Genomic DNA, 16,642 nt, shown 5'->3' with positions numbered 1-16,642 from the left:
GTCACTGGGTCCCCCCCCAGGTCTGCTCCTTCTCGCGGGTACTAGCAGCCACTGTAATAAACACTGAACGGGACTTGTTGGATCTCTTCTAGGAGTGGACTCCTTAGAGGGAAACCTCTCCCGCTTGAAAGAGACACTCCGGGCACAGGAAGGCACCATCCAAGCGCTGGGTAATAGTCATCATGAGATGCTTCCTTCACAGGCAGAGTCTGTGATGTTCACAGTCACTGTCAGCTCACAAGTTAGGCCGGTCATTTGGTGTCCTGTCGGAGGTGGTGGAGGACTAAGGTTTAATCTTTGCGGGCGACATATTCCTGGTGTTTACGTTTGGGTTGCAGGTGACGTGGAAGCAGGCACCTCCAGGTCAGCATAGGGAGGGCCCAGAGCTGCATCCACTGGCAATTCCTCTGTAGCAGAGATCCAGTAGCATCCCCATATCCGTGGAGGATTGGTTCCAAGCACCAACCCCATGGATGCTGAAAAACGCAGATTATGGCAAATGCTAGTATAATAGCAAATGCTATACAAGCATGGTCTCTGGCTCCTTCTACCGGCCAGTTCTGGTAACGACATGGTTAGAAATATATATTTGGGGGATTTTTCTTTTAAAGTTTTCAGACCGTGGATAAGTGAATCTGTGGATACCAATCCCGTGGATAAGGGGGCCCTACTGTACTCTCGTTACTACTGTTCCCTCTTCCATTTAACATTCAAGTCAGGAAAAGACGTTGGAGGGATCTGAGTTCAAGGTGGGCAACATGCAGGTTGTACGCGAGACCTCAGAGACCCGTGGGTGCTCCCAAGCACCCACACCCCTCTGTCTCCTGAAATTTTAATTTTTTTTTAATTTAAAAAATCCCCTTGTGCGCCCTTGCTTTTAAAAATTGGCAAGAAAAACGGTGAGGAAACAGCGATCGTGGGAGCGAGCCCAGGGCTTGGAGGCTCAGGGAGGGAGCCATATGGCCCCCTCGGACTGCCTGCTCCCAATCTATATGGCTAGCACCATGTCTGCAGCTACCGGGGGGGGGGGAGGGAGGCTTAGGAACCTGTGAGTAAATCCCGTAGGACTCAGTGGGGCTGACTTCTGAGTAGGCCTGTGTAAGACTTCACAGTTAAATTCCTTAAAAACCCTAAGGCTGGAGTCCTATAAACCGATGAAGGCCATGGCACTTAAGGTATAACTGTATTGGACACCGATCGCCACTTCTTCCCCCTTGGCCTCTGAAAGGTTAAAAGAGGGTGCCCCGCAGAGCCTTCTTGACTGTGGCACGTGGCTTCCCCCTTCCGCTGCGTCTGGCGTGGCCCCCTGAACCAAACTGTTGTGCGTTCCACAGAGGAGGCCAAGAAGGGTCTGCTCCAGGAGATGAAAGCGAAGATGGTGGACAGAGACGAAGTGCAGAAACTGGAAGACCGGCTCCAGGCCCAGGCGAGCCAGCTGGAAAGTGCCAGGCAGCAACTGGACCGGGCCAGCGTGGCGCTGGAGAAGGAGCGGGCCAAGGCAGACAGCATGCTCCGGCACAAAGAGGTGGGATGGGTGTGTACGTGTGCGTGCGTGTGTGCGCGGCCAGGCGTAGTTGTGTCTTTGCTTCCCCGGAATCAAAACCCTTTGTGCCCCCATCCTTTAGTCAAAACCTCTTGCGAAAAACAAGCAGGAGCATTAAAAGGGACGTGTGACCGCGCTCCCATCATCCACAGACACGTCAGAGCCCACCAGAGGAGACGGGGGGGGGGGGTAGGCATCCATTCCCGGCAGCATACCAAAACTCAAATGGCCCTCCAGATACAGACAGAGTTGTCTTTAAAGTCCGCTATCTCTGCATGTACCACTTCTTCTTTCGGCTTGCTTGATCAGCCCGTTAAAAGCTTCAGCCTTTCCCTTTGGTCGTGTCCGAGTCACGGATGGCTCTCCCTCTGTTCCCGAAGTCCCTGCAGGCGAAGCAAAGGGCTCTGATGCAGCAGCTGGACGGTCTGGACCAGGAATGCGAGCAGTTGAAGGCCAGTCTGGCTGACGGGGAAGAGGAGCAGCAGATGATGAGGGACCGGCTGAAGGAGACCCAGGAGGAGAAGCGGGGGGTCCAGCAACAACTGGAGGTCCAGCAGGTCTGTAGAAATTGGGTATATGTGTGTGTCGGAGAGCATTCCAAGCAGGTGGGGACCAAACTGCCCATTGAAAAGGGGCAAACCAGGGTAAAGCACCCCTTGCCATTGGCCCAGGCCGTATACAAGTCCTTGTCTGTTTCACTGCAGCCTTAGCCCAGTTACATAGAGGCTTGGCGATTGCTATTCCAGAAAAGGTGAACGATTAGAAAGAAGCCGGGAAGGTGATGAGCACTAAGAGAGCATGTGGGGTGTTTAAGCTCCATCTCCCCCACCACCCCCCCCCAGGGACTTCGGAGCCACCTTTGGGGAGCATTCTCATTCTGATCTGCCGCCGTCGTATCCAGGGGAGCCCTGGAGACTTAACCCACAATGCTGTCTCAACACAGAAACTTACGGAAAGAGCGCAGCACGAAAAGCAGACGGTGGAGCAGTCGGCTGCTGAGCTGCAAAGGACGATCTCTGAGCTGGGAGAGCTGATCGAGGAGATGAAGGAGAAGCAGAGGCTCTTGGTGTTCTTCCCGGACCTCCACGTCCCTGTGGAGGCTCAGTTTGAAAGTAAGGGACCCGGACACCGAAGGGGCGGAAGGCCAAGGAGGGTCTGCTCTCCTAAGGCTAGTGTGCATGGATCCAGTTTGGGGAGGATGGGAGGGGATAGAGAACTGGGATTTGGATTCAAAACATACGGCTGTGGCCGCCAGGCGCCTGTTGAGGGGAATGGTGTGCCTCCCCACCTTGCTGCTGCTTGTGTAAAATGGGAGCAAGGAGCTCTCTCTGACAAAGGTGGTGAGAGAATAAAAAGGGACCAGGGAGACTGAATGCAGAGAAAATAAGAGATACCGATGCTGTTTAAAAATGGTTCCAAGTACCTTCATAATGCAATAGTAGGGAGGGATAGATTTCCTAAGGGCTACTCTGGGAAACCCTCACTCCTTGCCAGATCAGTTGCTGAATGCTAGTGGCTACTAGGGTCCCGAATTTCTCCGGCTTGTGCAATTTTTCAAGGTTGTGGCAAAATTTTCTGAAATTCAGGAAAAAAAACACAGGATGATATCAGCATTTACATGACGTTCCTTGCACGTTTTTAAAGCACTGCCCATAAATGCTCACAACCCTGTAAAGAAGGCTTGTTATTAACACACACACCCCTTCTGCAGATGGGGGAATGCCCCATCCTTCCGCCCTGGCCTTGACTCCTGGTTGTCTTGTCCTTCCGCGCAGGCACAGGGGACGTCATGGAAGACATGGGGAAGCAGCTGCAGGCCAACAACATCCGCATCAGCATCTTGGAGGAGGAGAACGCGCGCCTCCGCACGGCCCTGACCAAAATGAAAGAGGTGACCCAGCTGGAAGGGCCGAAGGTAGGTGGGGTCGCCAGTCGGGCTTGGGTGCCCCCCTCGAGCAACAGGCAGGCAGGGACCGAGGTGGCGGTCACAAGCCGTCAAGCCAGAACCAACTCAGAGCAAGCCTAGTAGGGCTTTCAATGAAAGCAAGATATTAAAGGAGCCGTTTTACCAGTTCCACACCTCCAGTGAGAGTCCGTGGCTTCGAGAAGGGGGCTGCGCTCCATGAAGAGCTTGTGCCAAATCAAACCTGCTAGTCCTAAACGCGCCACGGGAAACTCTGACCTATGCAGCACAGGGTTTGTCTTTCCCACTCCTCGTGGGATGGCCGCTGTGTGTTAGCAAGATCAGCCGCCCGGGTGCCTTTTGACCTTACGGGTGCTGAGGATGACTCTTCCCCTCCCCAGCTTGTACCTCCGGCCCAGCTGTGGATTCAGCCTCCTGCGAAAGCCACCAGCGAAGACGGCGAGAGGCAACCTCCTGTATGGTGAGTGGGGCAGCCCCATAGCGCCTCTGGTGCACGGGAGCTTTGGGAATCGCCCTTTCCCGGTCACGCCTCCGCCTTGTTCCTTCTGCTTGCAGGTATGCCGGAGGAAGAGGCTCCCAGGGAGCTCCAGCAAGCCATTCTTCCCCCAACCGGGCCATCTTGGGAAGCGCTGGCCAGAACAGGGCACGGAGTGGCCACGCCCTAGCTAGAGATGGCTCAGCCTCCCGAAGGCCGCCCAGCGAAGGCAAGCGAGCGAAGCCTCCTTCAGGACAAGCTTCTCGGAAAGCAGCGTTCCACTTCTCATGCGAGGAGGGCTCTGGCCTCGGTGCCTTCGCCAGAGCGCAAGGAAGAGACCAGGTCCTTGGCCACCCAGCCCACGGGGCTTGGAGCCACCAGAAATAAAAGCCCTTGAGAGGAACAGCTTCAGGCGGTTGTAACAAGGGCACTGCTGGGGATTCTGCATTGTGGCCGGACCAGGGCTTGGGAGTAAACTGAAGCCAGCTGGCTGGACCGGCTTCAAGAAGATAGTTTGTTCCCTTTCCCCTTCTGTTGTCTGATGCAGCCTGCACTCTCCTCTACACTCTGCGGAGGTGTGGCATTCTGACAAGGCCCTTCACCCCCATCTGCTTTCTCCAGCTCCCCACCAGCTCCTTTCTCCCCCGGTGGCTCTGGCGCCAGGTGGCCCGCCTGGGGCTCTTCCCAGCCTGAGTGAAAGTGAGAGTCCGGTTCTCTCCGCGGAGAAGGACCTGCATCAAAAAGGAAAGCGGACACTGGCTTCTCTTTGCTTGATTTTATTATTAGTACAGGTGGCTCCATACATCCAAGCAGGGCCTCCGGTGCCATGGCCCTTTCGGGAAGGGGTTTCAGGACACAACGGACAGCCGTCGCTCGGTCCCGGCCACCCTCTTCTCCCCCTCCTCTCTAATAAGTTAGTATAAATAAGCAAGCGTTCCAAACCCCCACCCACCCCTTTCGAGCCTTGGGAGCCCACGCCCAGGATGGCTCTCCACAGCAAGACATTGAAGGAAGCCACCGCCGTGGAGGCAGCCCACCTTCCCTTACAGGGAGAGGAGGGCCGAAGGCTGGCCCACAAAAGCCGAGCCACCTGGAAGGCAAGTCTCTGCCCAGACCCGACTCACACCGTGTGGATGTTCGGGGCAGAACATCCTGACCCCAAAAGCCCTGGATTCCGTCCAGTGTGGAGACATGTAAGCAGACCCAAGAACAGATGAGCACAGTTTTACACAGACACATTTTCTGTCTGGACAGGGATCCAAAGCGCCAGGGACGAAGCTCCCCTCTTGCCTTGAGCAGCCACCGAGGCAAGGAAAGACGCTGGCAAGCCAAGGTCTCCGTCAGGCGCTTTTCCCCTGGTGTGCTGGTGGATCCGTCCACCCAAGAGAGGGACCTGCTGGGCTTGCTAGCTCTCTTGACAGCAGTTGCCTGAGAGAAAACAGAAGAGTGTGTCACTGGAGGGTCAGGGAGCTGGGGATGGCCTGCAAAGGGCTGTGCTCAGAAAGCCACGGCTTGTGGGAATGCCGAACAAGTAGCAACGTGGGAGGAGGAGAGCGGTCGACCGGGGGAGCTCGCGGGAGGGGCCTTCACAAATGGGCAGAGTTTTCTCTCTGCCAAGGTGGAGGACGGATTTGCTGCGTGTTTCTAGGCTGCAGCGCAAAACGCTTCTGAAAGCAAACGGCGCCTTTCCCTCCTGAGAGCAAGTGGATTTTAAACAGAGATTACGATCAACTTAGGTGCAGAGTGCCATGATGTAGATACGGCCTCCACCCCGGAAACGATCTTCCCTTGTTTAACATGAAATAGGGGAATAGCCAAGGAAATCCCCAGTGATTCCAGCTTTCCATCTTCCTGTGCTTGTAAATGGTTGGGCAAGTGAAATTCTGGTCTGACAGCAGGCCAGGCCAGTGATAATAAGGCTAGCCTTATCCTAGAGAAAATCACCTCTGGGTCAAAAATACAAAGGGTCTTTTAAATTGGGGGCTGGACCCCTAACACTAAAGTCAATGTTTGATGAGAGGAACATATGAAACAACAATAAAGATCGCCTCTGAGCATACACCAAGCGCCTCTCTTTGACTCCACTCTCCTACACTAACAGGAGTATTGAGGGCCTCACACCCAGGCAAAAGTGAGATGAAAGAGTCCCTGGCCACTGATGCTCCTCAAGGTGAAGCAATGGAAAGCCAAGAGCATCGATTTCTACCGCTTTCTGCAGCCACTTGCTTATGAAACAGAACCTATTTCTGCAGGGCTGCACAGGAAAAAAAGCAGGTCATGGCTGGGAAGAGCTGGGTGGCCCTCGGGCCTTTAGGACCGACCGTTAAGGGGCTTACCTAAAATGTTGTGTTTGCAGAGAGGGCAGGTCTGCTGCAGGAAAAGCCAGGGATCCACGCAGTCCCGGTGGAACTCGTGCAGGCATGGCAGTACCCGGAGACACTGCAAGGCAGGCAGAGCAGGTTCAGGAGCTGCGAAAAAGGTCTGGACCCCAAGGCAGAGGAAGAGGAGGCCAACAGACTGGCCTCCGTGGGACCCGGCAGCCCACCAAAGAGCAGGAGATCCGACCGTTCCCTCCTCTGATCCCTTTTCTATAAGGCAGGGCTTTCAGAGGCCCTGCCCCTCCTTCCCAGGATGGTGGTGGGTAAGAGTCTCATTCAACCTCCCCGTTTGGGCTCCCTTTGGAAAGCAGGGGAAACCAGATGAATGCTCCCTCGGCACGCAGAAGGCCTAAAGGTCAATTCCACAAATTCTCCTCTCGTTAAAAGGACCAGGAGATGCGAAAGCTCTCTCTTGTGTCCGGCAAGCAGGAAACCCTCGGCTCTGCAGACTATAAACCTCGCTTCCTCCTTGTCCTGCCTTTCATCCCACCCAGCCTCCATGGGCCCCCAAAAGAAGTACCTGAATTCCAAGCAGGTTCTTTACGGGGACGTGATGCCTGCGTTCCTTTATAGCAGGCATCAGCATGGAAGAGGCGAAAGAAAGAAAGCCTCTTCCGAGATGGGAGAGTTCATAAATGTCAACAGTGGTGATTTTTGCTTGCTTTCCCCCCTCTGCTACATGATCAACTGGATGCATCGTTGTGATCAATAAAAGAAATCTAATTGGGTAACTGATGGAATCCATTAAAACTCACGGCACTCGTATGAAACACATAAGGGCCCTTGGGGTATGCCCATGCTGCCAAGACAGCCTCCTTGTCTCAAACGGCATTTCACCATTCCCAGGAAACAGTTGACAGACGCAGAGTAGCACACAACACTTTTCATTTTCCTCCTACCCTTTTCGTGGTGATCCACGCTCCCACGCACAAGCGCCCCGTGACAAGAGTTACCTGATTCTTGTGGAAATGGTCCAAGCAGATGGCACAGCTGTCGATCTCATGAGCCCAGCTCCGAGGCGGCTTGCCGGGGTGATACCGTCGGGTTTTGAGCGCTGACAGCTTCTGGGCAATGTGCTGCTTGAGATCCAGCTGCAGGAGGGAAGGCGCCAGGTTAGCTCCCGCTTGCGGCCCAAGGCGGATTTTGTCTTGGCCAGAGAGTTTAGGCAAAAAGGAGGAAGGCAGGGAGCGAACCCACCTCAGAGTCGTCGTCCAGCTGGCTATGCCGAGACTGCCGTTGTGCCTGCATGATCACACCCGTGCACAGGATCAGGGCGATGAGCAGGATGGCATTCCACAGCTGCTGGAGGTACTTCTGCAACAAAAACCTCTGTCAGAAGCGAGATCTCTGACACCGTGTAGACGGGAGGGTCTTCTAAACATCATGAGCAAGGAAGCCGCCTAAGCTAGCAGAAGGGGACTGGCTGTTTGGAAAGGTGGCAGGCCAGCCCTGAACCGGTGTCTGCCAACGTAATCCATGCCACCTTAGGAGGACCTGCCAGTCAGAGGGAGCAAGCAGCAGGATGAAAATATTCTCATTTTTAAAGGAGGTGGGTGGGTGCCTGGCAAAACCACCAGTCAGAACGAGTGTGTTTCTTTACGCTGGGATTTAGGTGACAGTTCTACTTGTTGGCTGTTGAAAATTATGATCAGGCCACGCACCCCTTTTGAGTCTTTGGTTGAAAATCATGCTTCCTACCAAAAGGGTGACAAAATGAATCCAAAGAGTTGAAACTGCTTGCAAAGATACTCCAGGTGAGGCCAACATGGGACATGCCCGTATTATAAATTTAAATTTGTTTCTCAATCCTGAACTTCAAAGAAAATCTTTAACAGAAACATACCATTATATCCAGCGTGGTTTCAAAGGACTGAGTGTACATTCTTTTTTTTTTCCTCAGAATTACCATTTCCTTTTTTAATGCCATAATGTTCTTAAATGTACGATAAGCATCCCGTGTATGCTTATAATACATAGTTATAGCCTGGTAGGCCTCCAGCATTTGTATCCACATTGGCCAACCGAGCTATGGATCGCTGGCTAATGGGGTCTTAAGTAAAAACCCAGCATCTTCACCTACCTGGACTCTGGAGCTTGTTTCCCCCGTGCAGATGACTCCCTGCCACTCTCCATACAAGCCACCCCGAGAGAGGCCACACGTGGACCACAGAGTCAGTGTCACCCCCTTCAAGATAAAACACACAGAGATAGCATTGCCAAGGAAGGCTTTGGTATAGAAACATGCAAGAGGCCAGGCCTCGTAAGTGACTTTCACAAATACCTAAATACAGGGTGGCTTCAAACCCCTTTTAGGAACCTTCCTGTCCGTTTTAACCAAGTGGAGAACCAGCCGCTTGGCACAAAAAGAATGCCTAGAGAGCAAGGGGGATTCGAATTCCTACCAGGGCCGAGGCAGGGAGCGCACCCATTCCCACCTCCCGCAAGTATCACATACCACGTTCTCCAAGAGCACAGCTTGATACGTAATCTTGGCTGTTGCCCGAAGTCCTCTGCCAGGAAAAGAGGAAGGGAGGGAGAGAAAGAGAACAATTTAGCCCCGTCTTCAGGGAAGGAGATGCTCACTTCACCCCTTCAGTTTCCAAAAACACCCTCCCCATCGGAAAGAGGCACCCCCAGAAAAGGGCTGCTCACCCACGGCAGCGCCAAAGCACACAAGGTGATTTAAAAGAATGAAATGCACACGTCTGGACAGATACAGTACCAAACCTTGCTGTCCCCACAGTTGTATTAAAATTGCTCATCTGGACATTCCCAACATGAGTTCGTTCTTTGTTTTCAAAGAAGATCCTTTCCATCCGATTTGTCATTTCCATATTTTGGAACTGCAACAGGTTTAGAATCGAGCTGAGCGGCTGGTGAGTGGTAAGGCCGTTGGGGGACACATCAGGCTAATACTGTTCAAATTATATTGGCTACCAGTCGCTGCCTGGGCCCAATTCAAAGTGCTTGTTCTGATTTATAAAGCGCTAAACAGCTTGGGCCCTGGATACTTGAAGGACTGACTCCTTCCTTAGGAACCTACCCGGCCATTAAGATCTAGCCGGGGGGGGGGGCTGCCTGAAAGAGCCATCCCTCCAGGAGGTAAGAGGGACGGCTTGTAGATAGACAAAGGGCCTTTTCGGCAGGCTGCCCCCAGACTATGGAATGCCCTCCCGACGGAAATTCGTCTGGCGCCGACGTTGATGATGTTTCGGTGCCAGGTCAAAACCTTCCTGTTCCAGAAGGTTTTAAATTGAAATAATATCAACTGTGGGTCCTGATGGCAATTTTTAGAGCTTTGTATTTTTAATTGCATTTAAATTGTTTTTATCTTTTGATTGAATTCAAATTGTTGTGAGCCGCCCAGAGACCTTTGGGTAGTATGGGTGGCATATAAACTAAACTAAGCTAAGCTAAGCTAAGCTAAGCTAAGCTAAGCTAAGCTAAGCTAAGCTAAGCTAATAAATAAATAAATAAATAAATAAATAAATAAATAAATAAATAAATAAATAAATAAATAAATAAATATTTTCCCCAACTGCAACAGTAAGGCTTCTGCTCCTTGTCTCCCCATCAACTTAAACATTACTATCTGAGTAAAGTAAAAACTAAGGCCACATGTGCTGCTTATATACTGCCCCAGAGTGGTTCACGTACTATCTGGGCATTTTTCATTATGCAGGCTACACATTGCTTCCCCAGCAAGCTGGGTATTCAAGTTTTACTGACCTCGGAAGGATGGAAAGCTGAGTCAACCTCAGATCCATTGGGATTGAACGCTTACAGCAAGCAGAGTTTTGGCTGCAATACTATAGTTTAACCATTGCAACATGAGGCTAGTAACAGACCTTCCGTTAGGGTTTTAAGCAGTAATTTATTTGAGGAATGTTGTTTTTCTTTTTTAAGTCACAGATATTTTCAATGTTTCTGAGTTTTTTTAACTTGTTTATATGTATAATGGTTTTTAAAATATGATATTTAACCGGTGAGCCTCGTGGCACAGTGGTTAAACTGCAGTCCTGCAGCCAATACTCTGCTCACAACCTGGGTTCAATCCCAGGCATCTGGCTCAAGGTTGACTCTGCTTTCCATCCTTCCGAGGGCTGTCAATTGAGTAACCAGTGCATACAGTAATTAAAGTGTAAACTGCCCAAAGAGTGCTTTAAGCACTATGGGTTGGTATATAAACAACATGCTTTTTTACACCATGTTTTTAGAACCGTAGTTTTATCTGTTGTAAGCAATCTTAAGTCCCCTTTGGGGAGAAAAGCAGCATATAATTGAAATAAATAGATAATAAATATTAAGAGCCAAGAACTTCTCTGTTGTGGCACCACTTTCATGGAAGGCTCTCCCCAAGAAAGCCTGCCAAAGCCAACCCTAAACCTTTTCCACTGCCCAAGAGATCAGCTTTCTCCAAACTGCTTGTTGCAGCTTTTCCTACTGCTATGATGCTGTTGTTGTTCTGCCCGTCGGTCACTTTCTCTGCTTCTGGTTTTTCCTGATGTTACTGATGTCCCTGATTAGGTTTACGTGGGTTACTAGATGCTTTGGATTCTTTTAAGAAAACCACAGGTAACCTTTTAAAAAGAAATCAAACATGTACATTCCCGAGCTACCAATGGAAACCTCAGAAAGAATCTTTCCAGCCAGACTCACCGCAGCAGCGCTCCGAGGAGCTTGGTAACGTTTTCAGAAGTCTGGACAATAACCACTGGCTTTGAGAGAACTTGGGGGACATCCATCTGCAGCGGAAGGAAAGAAGGAAGGAAGGAAAGTAAAGGTTCATCAGCAGGGTGGCTGGCATGGACGGCTCCTCTTTCTATGCCCCAAGCCTCCCCAAGAAGAAAACAGAGCAAAACCATCCACGACTACCTCTCGGATTGCATTCTGGTTCAGTGCGAGGATGAGCAGAGCCGAGGCACCAAAGACGAGGGCCCGCTTCATCTGAAGGAGACGTTGGGGGAGGAAAAAACAATTTTTATCAAAGGATCCGGAATTGATACATCAGCTCATTCACAGCACAAACTATGAACCATTCCATAAATATGTCAAGGACTATCTCCCTTGTTCACATTGAGGAGACTGATAGCCAAGCTGCTGCTCGGAAGAAGGAAGGCTTAGCATCTTTGATCACTAAGCACATATCTACGCTACATGAGTATAAAAAAAAATCTGATGCGCTTTGAGTGTCATGACTCCATCCTATGGAATCCTGGGATTTGTAGTTCAGTGAGGGACTTGTCCACAAGCAATATATTATAGAGTACGCCTGCCTCGCCAAAATACCAAAACCAAGGAACCCATCATGTAGCTGGCTGGGCTCATGAGAGTTGAGTGGTATCAAGACTGTTATAAACTGTGCAATGTAGATACTGTACACTCAAATAGAGAAGTAGGATGAACGCTAAAGGGAAATGGTCTATTGTCCAGCACAACCAGAACCTACAACAAAATATTGCAGCGTGCAGTCATTCCCCCCACTGTCCCAGTCAACGATGCCCTAGGGCAATATTTCACTCCATTCCACAATATTCCCCCAATTTTCACTCAGCACTCCGCAGGCACTGAGCACACTCTGCCCTCAACTTTTCTGTGATCCTTGCAGGCTCCTCTTAAGCCTGCTGACACCTCATCATCTTGCATGCAGCTGTTTTGACTATACAAGCCACAGCCACAACACGGAAAAGGGAGAGAAGGAGAGACCTCATGACTTCAAATGAACCAGGATGCTGGCATCGACCAACATGGCGTGGCTTGTGGTAAGAGGAGACGTGAAACTCCTGCTCATGGAATAGACCACCTTGCAGCAGCCCCTTCACACATGCGGTCCCCACTTGACCTTGGAGTGACTAAGTCACAAACCTGGCATGTGTGAATCCTCAAAGCATTGGGCAGGGTTAGGAGAAATGAAGACGGATCTACCTTATTGACCACCGTTGTAGTGAAGGACTCTTCTCTGCTGCCCCTTGGCACCTCTGCTTGTTCTTCTCCCACGGGGATGACGCCAATCCAGCTGTCATCATCCTCCAATTTGGGGTCAGTATCCCCCACCTGGAAAAGAAGGCTATCGTCTTTATCTAAACCCACCTGAGGCTCTTTCTGACTTCCTTGCCTGGCAGCCTGGATCCCAAATTCTTATGGCCTGCAGGCTGTTATCTTTTAAAATAGTTTTTTTTTTATTACTGAACTGCTCTGTGAACAGATCCTGATAGAGAAACGTTGCATAAATATCTAGAGATGTAGTTTAATTGAATGTAAACTGTGTTGCATCCTGGGATAGTCAGGATCTTGGGAGTTTCTCCTGTTGGGTAGCTCAGTCGCTGAGGCATCTGGCTGCAGAGCCAGAGATTGGGAGTTTGACCGAGGTAGGACCGGATAATTCATAGGGTCCCTTCCAGCTCTGCAGCTCTAAGACAATGGTGATGATATAATTCATCCTGCCAAGGGCTGGGCATATGGATTACTTGGAGACTGGAACAGGAGGAGAGACCTCTCTCTCTTTCCCTCTCTCTCTCTCTCACACACACACATACAATTTTGGGGAGAAAACACGGCCCAGTCAATATGCCGCTACTTTTTAGGATCTGTCTCCTCCACCCAGCCAAAGAGGTTTCCTCATTCCAGATTTGCAAGAAGTCAGAATCTGCAGGGATAAGAGCTCCAGAATATTGATCTTTGGTGGAGTGAGTGTGACAGCTGGGGAATTCCTCGAGTTGTAGTAAAAAGAAGGAGGACCTTTCCCCTGGACTTCGAGAGGCAGGAAAGGAGCTCCATATGAGGTCCAGCACACCACAGAGGCTCCGGATCTGCCATAAATGGATATAAACGCATATGCACATACCGTTTGATGATCAGGAAGAGGCTAAGAAGGCACACATTTAGGTAGATAAGGGGTTGGAGAAGGGGTTCGAGCAACATTTGAAAACTAACCCCTGACTGATAGAGGAGAAAGTGGATGGGGGGAACATCAGCCCTCTCATTTCAGGTGGGGAGCAAGGGGGATCCTATAAACTGACGAGGAGGACTGGGTGGAGCATGAGAGGCATGGAGCCTCCCCCCCAAGACTCTGGAAGAGGAGGCCGTGCAGCCAGAAAGAGGGGAGCGGGTTGGTTTTTCACAAGAGGCATGGCGAGGGGGGGGGGATCTCCCACATGCCGGGCTTTGAGACAGAAGACAAGGAGGGACCTGCCAGGATAGAGAAAACTGTCCTCCGTGCCATTTGGTTTTATGCTGTTAACTGTTAAATTGCTTGATCTGTTCTTGTTTTATCTCTGTTCCCTGTCTGTTTATTTAATGGCGAACTGCCCAGAAGAGTGCATTACGCTAATGGGGTGAAATTAATTTATTTTCATTTTACAGATAGCTAGATATAAATATATAAATAAATACAATATATGAAAAATGCATGTACACAAACACAACCTTATTAGCGAGCCATTGTTTTGTGTGTGTGTGTGTTTATATATTAGTATACCAACCCGTGTGTGTGTGTGTATGTGTATCTATCTATCTATCTATCTATCTATCTATCTATCTATCTATCTATCTATCTATCTATCTATCTATCTATCTATATCTATATCTATATCTATATCTATATATATATCAAAATGAATGACTGGATGGATGGATGAGGGGGGAGAAGTCCAATCAGTCACCCTTTAATTGTTGATGACCAGAGGGAAGGATTTCTGGGGTGGGAGGTGGGGATGGGATACCCCAGCTGCCTTTTTGGATGGGGGGGAAACACAGGAGGGGGGAATGTGTCCCCACAGGGTTAAGGGACCCTCAGGGAAGGATGGCTGAGGGGAGGGTCTCAAAAGGGGGCTCTCCAGGCAGGGGTCGCCCCTTCACTGAACGGAGGGGGGGAGAGAATGGGAGAGGATGGAGGGGGTCCTCCCCCTAATTAAAGGGGGGGAGAGGGGATCTTGGAGAGGGGGGGCGTCCAGGCAGATATGGGTGTGGGTGTGCAGACCCTGGGGGTCGAGGCTGATCGGGGTGGCAGGGAAGGGGGCGGCTTTTGGGGGGGGTCCTCGCCCACCACCACCCACCCACCCCATCGGGTCCCCCCTCACCAGCACCAGGCTGCCCCGGATGGCCTCGGTCGCCGCTTCTTCCTCCTCCTCCTCCTCCTCTTTCTCCTCCTCCTCCTCCATCACCTTCTCGGCCTCGGGCTCCCTCTCCAGGCCGGCCCGGCCCAGCAAGGCCCCCTCCAAGGTGTAGCTGCTGCTCCGGCCTCCTCCTCCTCCTCCGCCGCCGTCCTCGGAGGCCGCCCCGGCGCTTCCTTCCTCGGCCTCGGCCTCGGCCCCCGGCGGCGGCGGGGGCAGGAGGAGCATCACCTCCACCCGGGCCTGCCCGGCCGCCCCGCTCACCAGGAGGCCCCCCAGGTGGCCCAGCAGGCAGGAGAGCAGCACCGGCGCCCGCCCGCACGACGAGCCCGGCGACCAGGCCGGCCAGGCCCCGGAGAGACGCCGACGCCTCATCCCGGCCCCTCAAGGCCCGACCGACCGACCGACCGACCGACCTTCCCTGGCGGCCGAGGCGGAGGAAGAGGAGCAGGCCCCGAGCGCGCCTCAGGAAAAGCGACGGCCAAGCCTCGGCCCAGCCCGGCTTCTTCCCCGGCAACGCAGGCGGGCGGGCGAGGTTTGGGACTACAACTCCCAGAATTCCCCAGGCCGCAGAGCCCGGGAGTTGTAGTCCCAAACCTCGCGCGGCCTCTTCCCTCGCCTCACGAGTTTGCGCCCCCACAAGACCTCGGCCGGGAGCCTTTCCGTTTAAATAAAGCCACCTGTATTAAAAACACCGCCAGAGGCCTTCATTCAAAGCCCCCTTTTTATCACCGTTTCGAAGTGTGCAGATTCGTGAGGGGAGGGTTTTGGACTACCGATCCCAGAATCCCCCTTTCTCTCAGTCTGAGATGCCAGGGGATTCTGGGAGTTGTAGTCCCAACCCCGCAAAATCTCGCAAGGCCTCCTCCTCCTCCTCACGAATTGTGTCTCACAAGACTTTGGTTCGGTTTCCTTTCAATTCTACCCCTGGAAAAACACCACCAGAGGCCTTCATTAATGCTTCATTTTATGACCATTTCAAACAGATTTTTTTTCGGGGGGGGGGGGAGAAGCGATTTTGTACTACAACTCCCAGAGTCCCCCCTCAAGGGAATTCTGGGAGTTGCAGTCCAATAAAAAATCTCCAGACTTTGCAAAGCCTCCTTACCAATGGCCCCAAAAGAGGCCTTAATCGAAGGCCCATATTATTACTGTTTTGAAGATATATGTGCGGGGATTTTGGACGAAGCTCCCTCCTCCTCTGCCCGAGGGTAGCTGTGTCATCCAAAAAGCAAACTTTCCTAAACCGGGGTCCTGCAGAGCCCAAAAGCAGGGCTGGCTTGGCTTGCCCCCTTCATCAAAGACATCTAACACTGGATCTGCTCCAAGGTTTTACTCTCAGTTTTGCAGGCATCATGCAAGGTGCTGAGTCTGATCACCAAAACAGGTCCAGCATCTCAAACAGCTGCTTTAAAGTTCAGATTAAAATTGGGAGCAGATTCGTCGTCTCCTTATAATAGAGCCAGCAGCCTCCTTCTATTCCGGCTAATGGAAACTCCCTGCCCTATTGATTTAAACATACCAACAGGACATTACATTTCTAAAATACTGTGTCCTGGGGAGAAGACTAGAGAAGACAGCAGGAACTAGTTGCTCTCTCTACTCCCATATCCATCAGCCCTTTCAAACATGGCCGTTGATTGAAGACGGTGGGGACTGTAACATTTCGAAGATTCAAGCCATAAAAGTTTTGCCCGTGATATCATCATAGGCATCCTTCAATCTCGAGAGACTATGGTAACATGCTCTGTATGGAGGACTTGGAGCAGCGTCTAGTATTTTGATGCTGTATGCAAAGCTGGAATGTCCTCTCCAGGGCACGAAGCCTGGGTAAAATAGTATGGAGGATAAGCTGTTACCCAACCAGCAAATCCCCCCTCTCCCACGATATTTGGGACTTGCCCTGAACTTTGGTCTAAACTTTCCAACATGGAGTGATGGTTGTGGGTGATGTCGAAGGATCTACAAAACACTCTCCCTTCTCTTGTGGCCTCTTTTTTCACTCCCTGTGACACGTAAAGGTGTCAAGAACAAGTAGCAGGTCATGTGAGGGATTTCCAGGGGATTGAACAGCTTAAGCTCAAGACGGATCTTGGGTGTGTTGCTTTGGATCAAGGAGAAGCAAGCAGGCGTTTTGCAGAATCACGTTTGGGCAAGCGGGTAGAGTCCGTACTGTATACCCACTACCAAGTCAGTGAGCAAGAAAGGTTG

General features: G+C 51.4%; 2 protein-coding genes across 4 annotated transcripts; one reads left to right on the top strand and one right to left on the bottom strand.

Annotated features, from left to right (window-relative positions):
- The first annotated feature begins 30 nt into the window (after window positions 1-30).
- Window positions 31-4,586, top strand: LOC110082902 (coiled-coil domain-containing protein 157-like). Of its 3 annotated transcripts, none has more exons than XM_078381579.1 (7): window positions 31-170; window positions 1,335-1,534; window positions 1,924-2,100; window positions 2,487-2,655; window positions 3,319-3,458; window positions 3,848-3,927; window positions 4,023-4,586. In XM_078381579.1, the coding sequence occupies exons 2-7, from the start codon at window positions 1,364-1,366 to the stop codon at window positions 4,327-4,329; spliced, it is 1,044 nt and encodes a 347-aa protein (XP_078237705.1). In that variant the 5' UTR covers window positions 31-170; window positions 1,335-1,363; the 3' UTR covers window positions 4,330-4,586. The 3 variants fall into 3 exon arrangements, with proteins under 3 accessions (XP_078237705.1, XP_078237707.1, XP_078237706.1); XM_078381581.1 differs by having other exon boundaries at window positions 38-170; window positions 1,335-1,525; XM_078381580.1 differs by lacking the exon at window positions 31-170 and adding an exon at window positions 194-749.
- Window positions 4,587-4,702: 116 nt separating this feature from the next.
- RNF215 (ring finger protein 215) lies at window positions 4,703-15,129 on the bottom strand. Its single transcript, XM_072983085.2, has 10 exons — window positions 14,399-15,129; window positions 12,246-12,374; window positions 11,196-11,267; window positions 10,980-11,065; window positions 8,776-8,830; window positions 8,401-8,505; window positions 7,518-7,634; window positions 7,274-7,411; window positions 6,279-6,381; window positions 4,703-5,370 (listed from the first exon to the last, which is right to left on the bottom strand). The coding sequence occupies exons 1-10, from the start codon at window positions 14,804-14,806 to the stop codon at window positions 5,348-5,350; spliced, it is 1,236 nt and encodes a 411-aa protein (XP_072839186.2). The 5' UTR covers window positions 14,807-15,129; the 3' UTR covers window positions 4,703-5,347.
- Window positions 15,130-16,642: the final 1,513 nt, after the last annotated feature.

This window comes from Pogona vitticeps, chromosome 14 (assembly GCF_051106095.1).
Source record: "Pogona vitticeps strain Pit_001003342236 chromosome 14, PviZW2.1, whole genome shotgun sequence".
Taxonomy (NCBI): Eukaryota; Metazoa; Chordata; class Lepidosauria; order Squamata; family Agamidae; genus Pogona; species Pogona vitticeps.
This window is presented reverse-complemented; position numbering and strand designations above follow the sequence as displayed.

Excerpts from the sequence above, each read along its gene's own strand:
- RNF215 (XM_072983085.2), bottom strand. The coding sequence starts at position 14,806 with ATGAGGCGTCGGCGTCTCTCCGGGGCCTGGCCGGCCTGGTCGCCGGGC. Across the intron at positions 7,635-8,400 it reads AAACAAGCTCCAGAGTCCAG|AAGTACCTCCAGCAGCTGTG; the intron begins GTAGGTGAAGAT and ends TTTTTGTTGCAG. Across the intron at positions 7,412-7,517 it reads AGCTGGACGACGACTCTGAG|CTGGATCTCAAGCAGCACAT; the intron begins GTGGGTTCGCTC and ends TCCCTCCTGCAG.
- LOC110082902 (XM_078381579.1), top strand. The coding sequence starts at position 1,364 with ATGAAAGCGAAGATGGTGGACAGAGACGAAGTGCAGAAACTGGAAGAC. Across the intron at positions 2,656-3,318 it reads TGTGGAGGCTCAGTTTGAAA|GCACAGGGGACGTCATGGAA; the intron begins GTAAGGGACCCG and ends CCTTCCGCGCAG. Across the intron at positions 3,459-3,847 it reads CCCAGCTGGAAGGGCCGAAG|CTTGTACCTCCGGCCCAGCT; the intron begins GTAGGTGGGGTC and ends TCCCCTCCCCAG.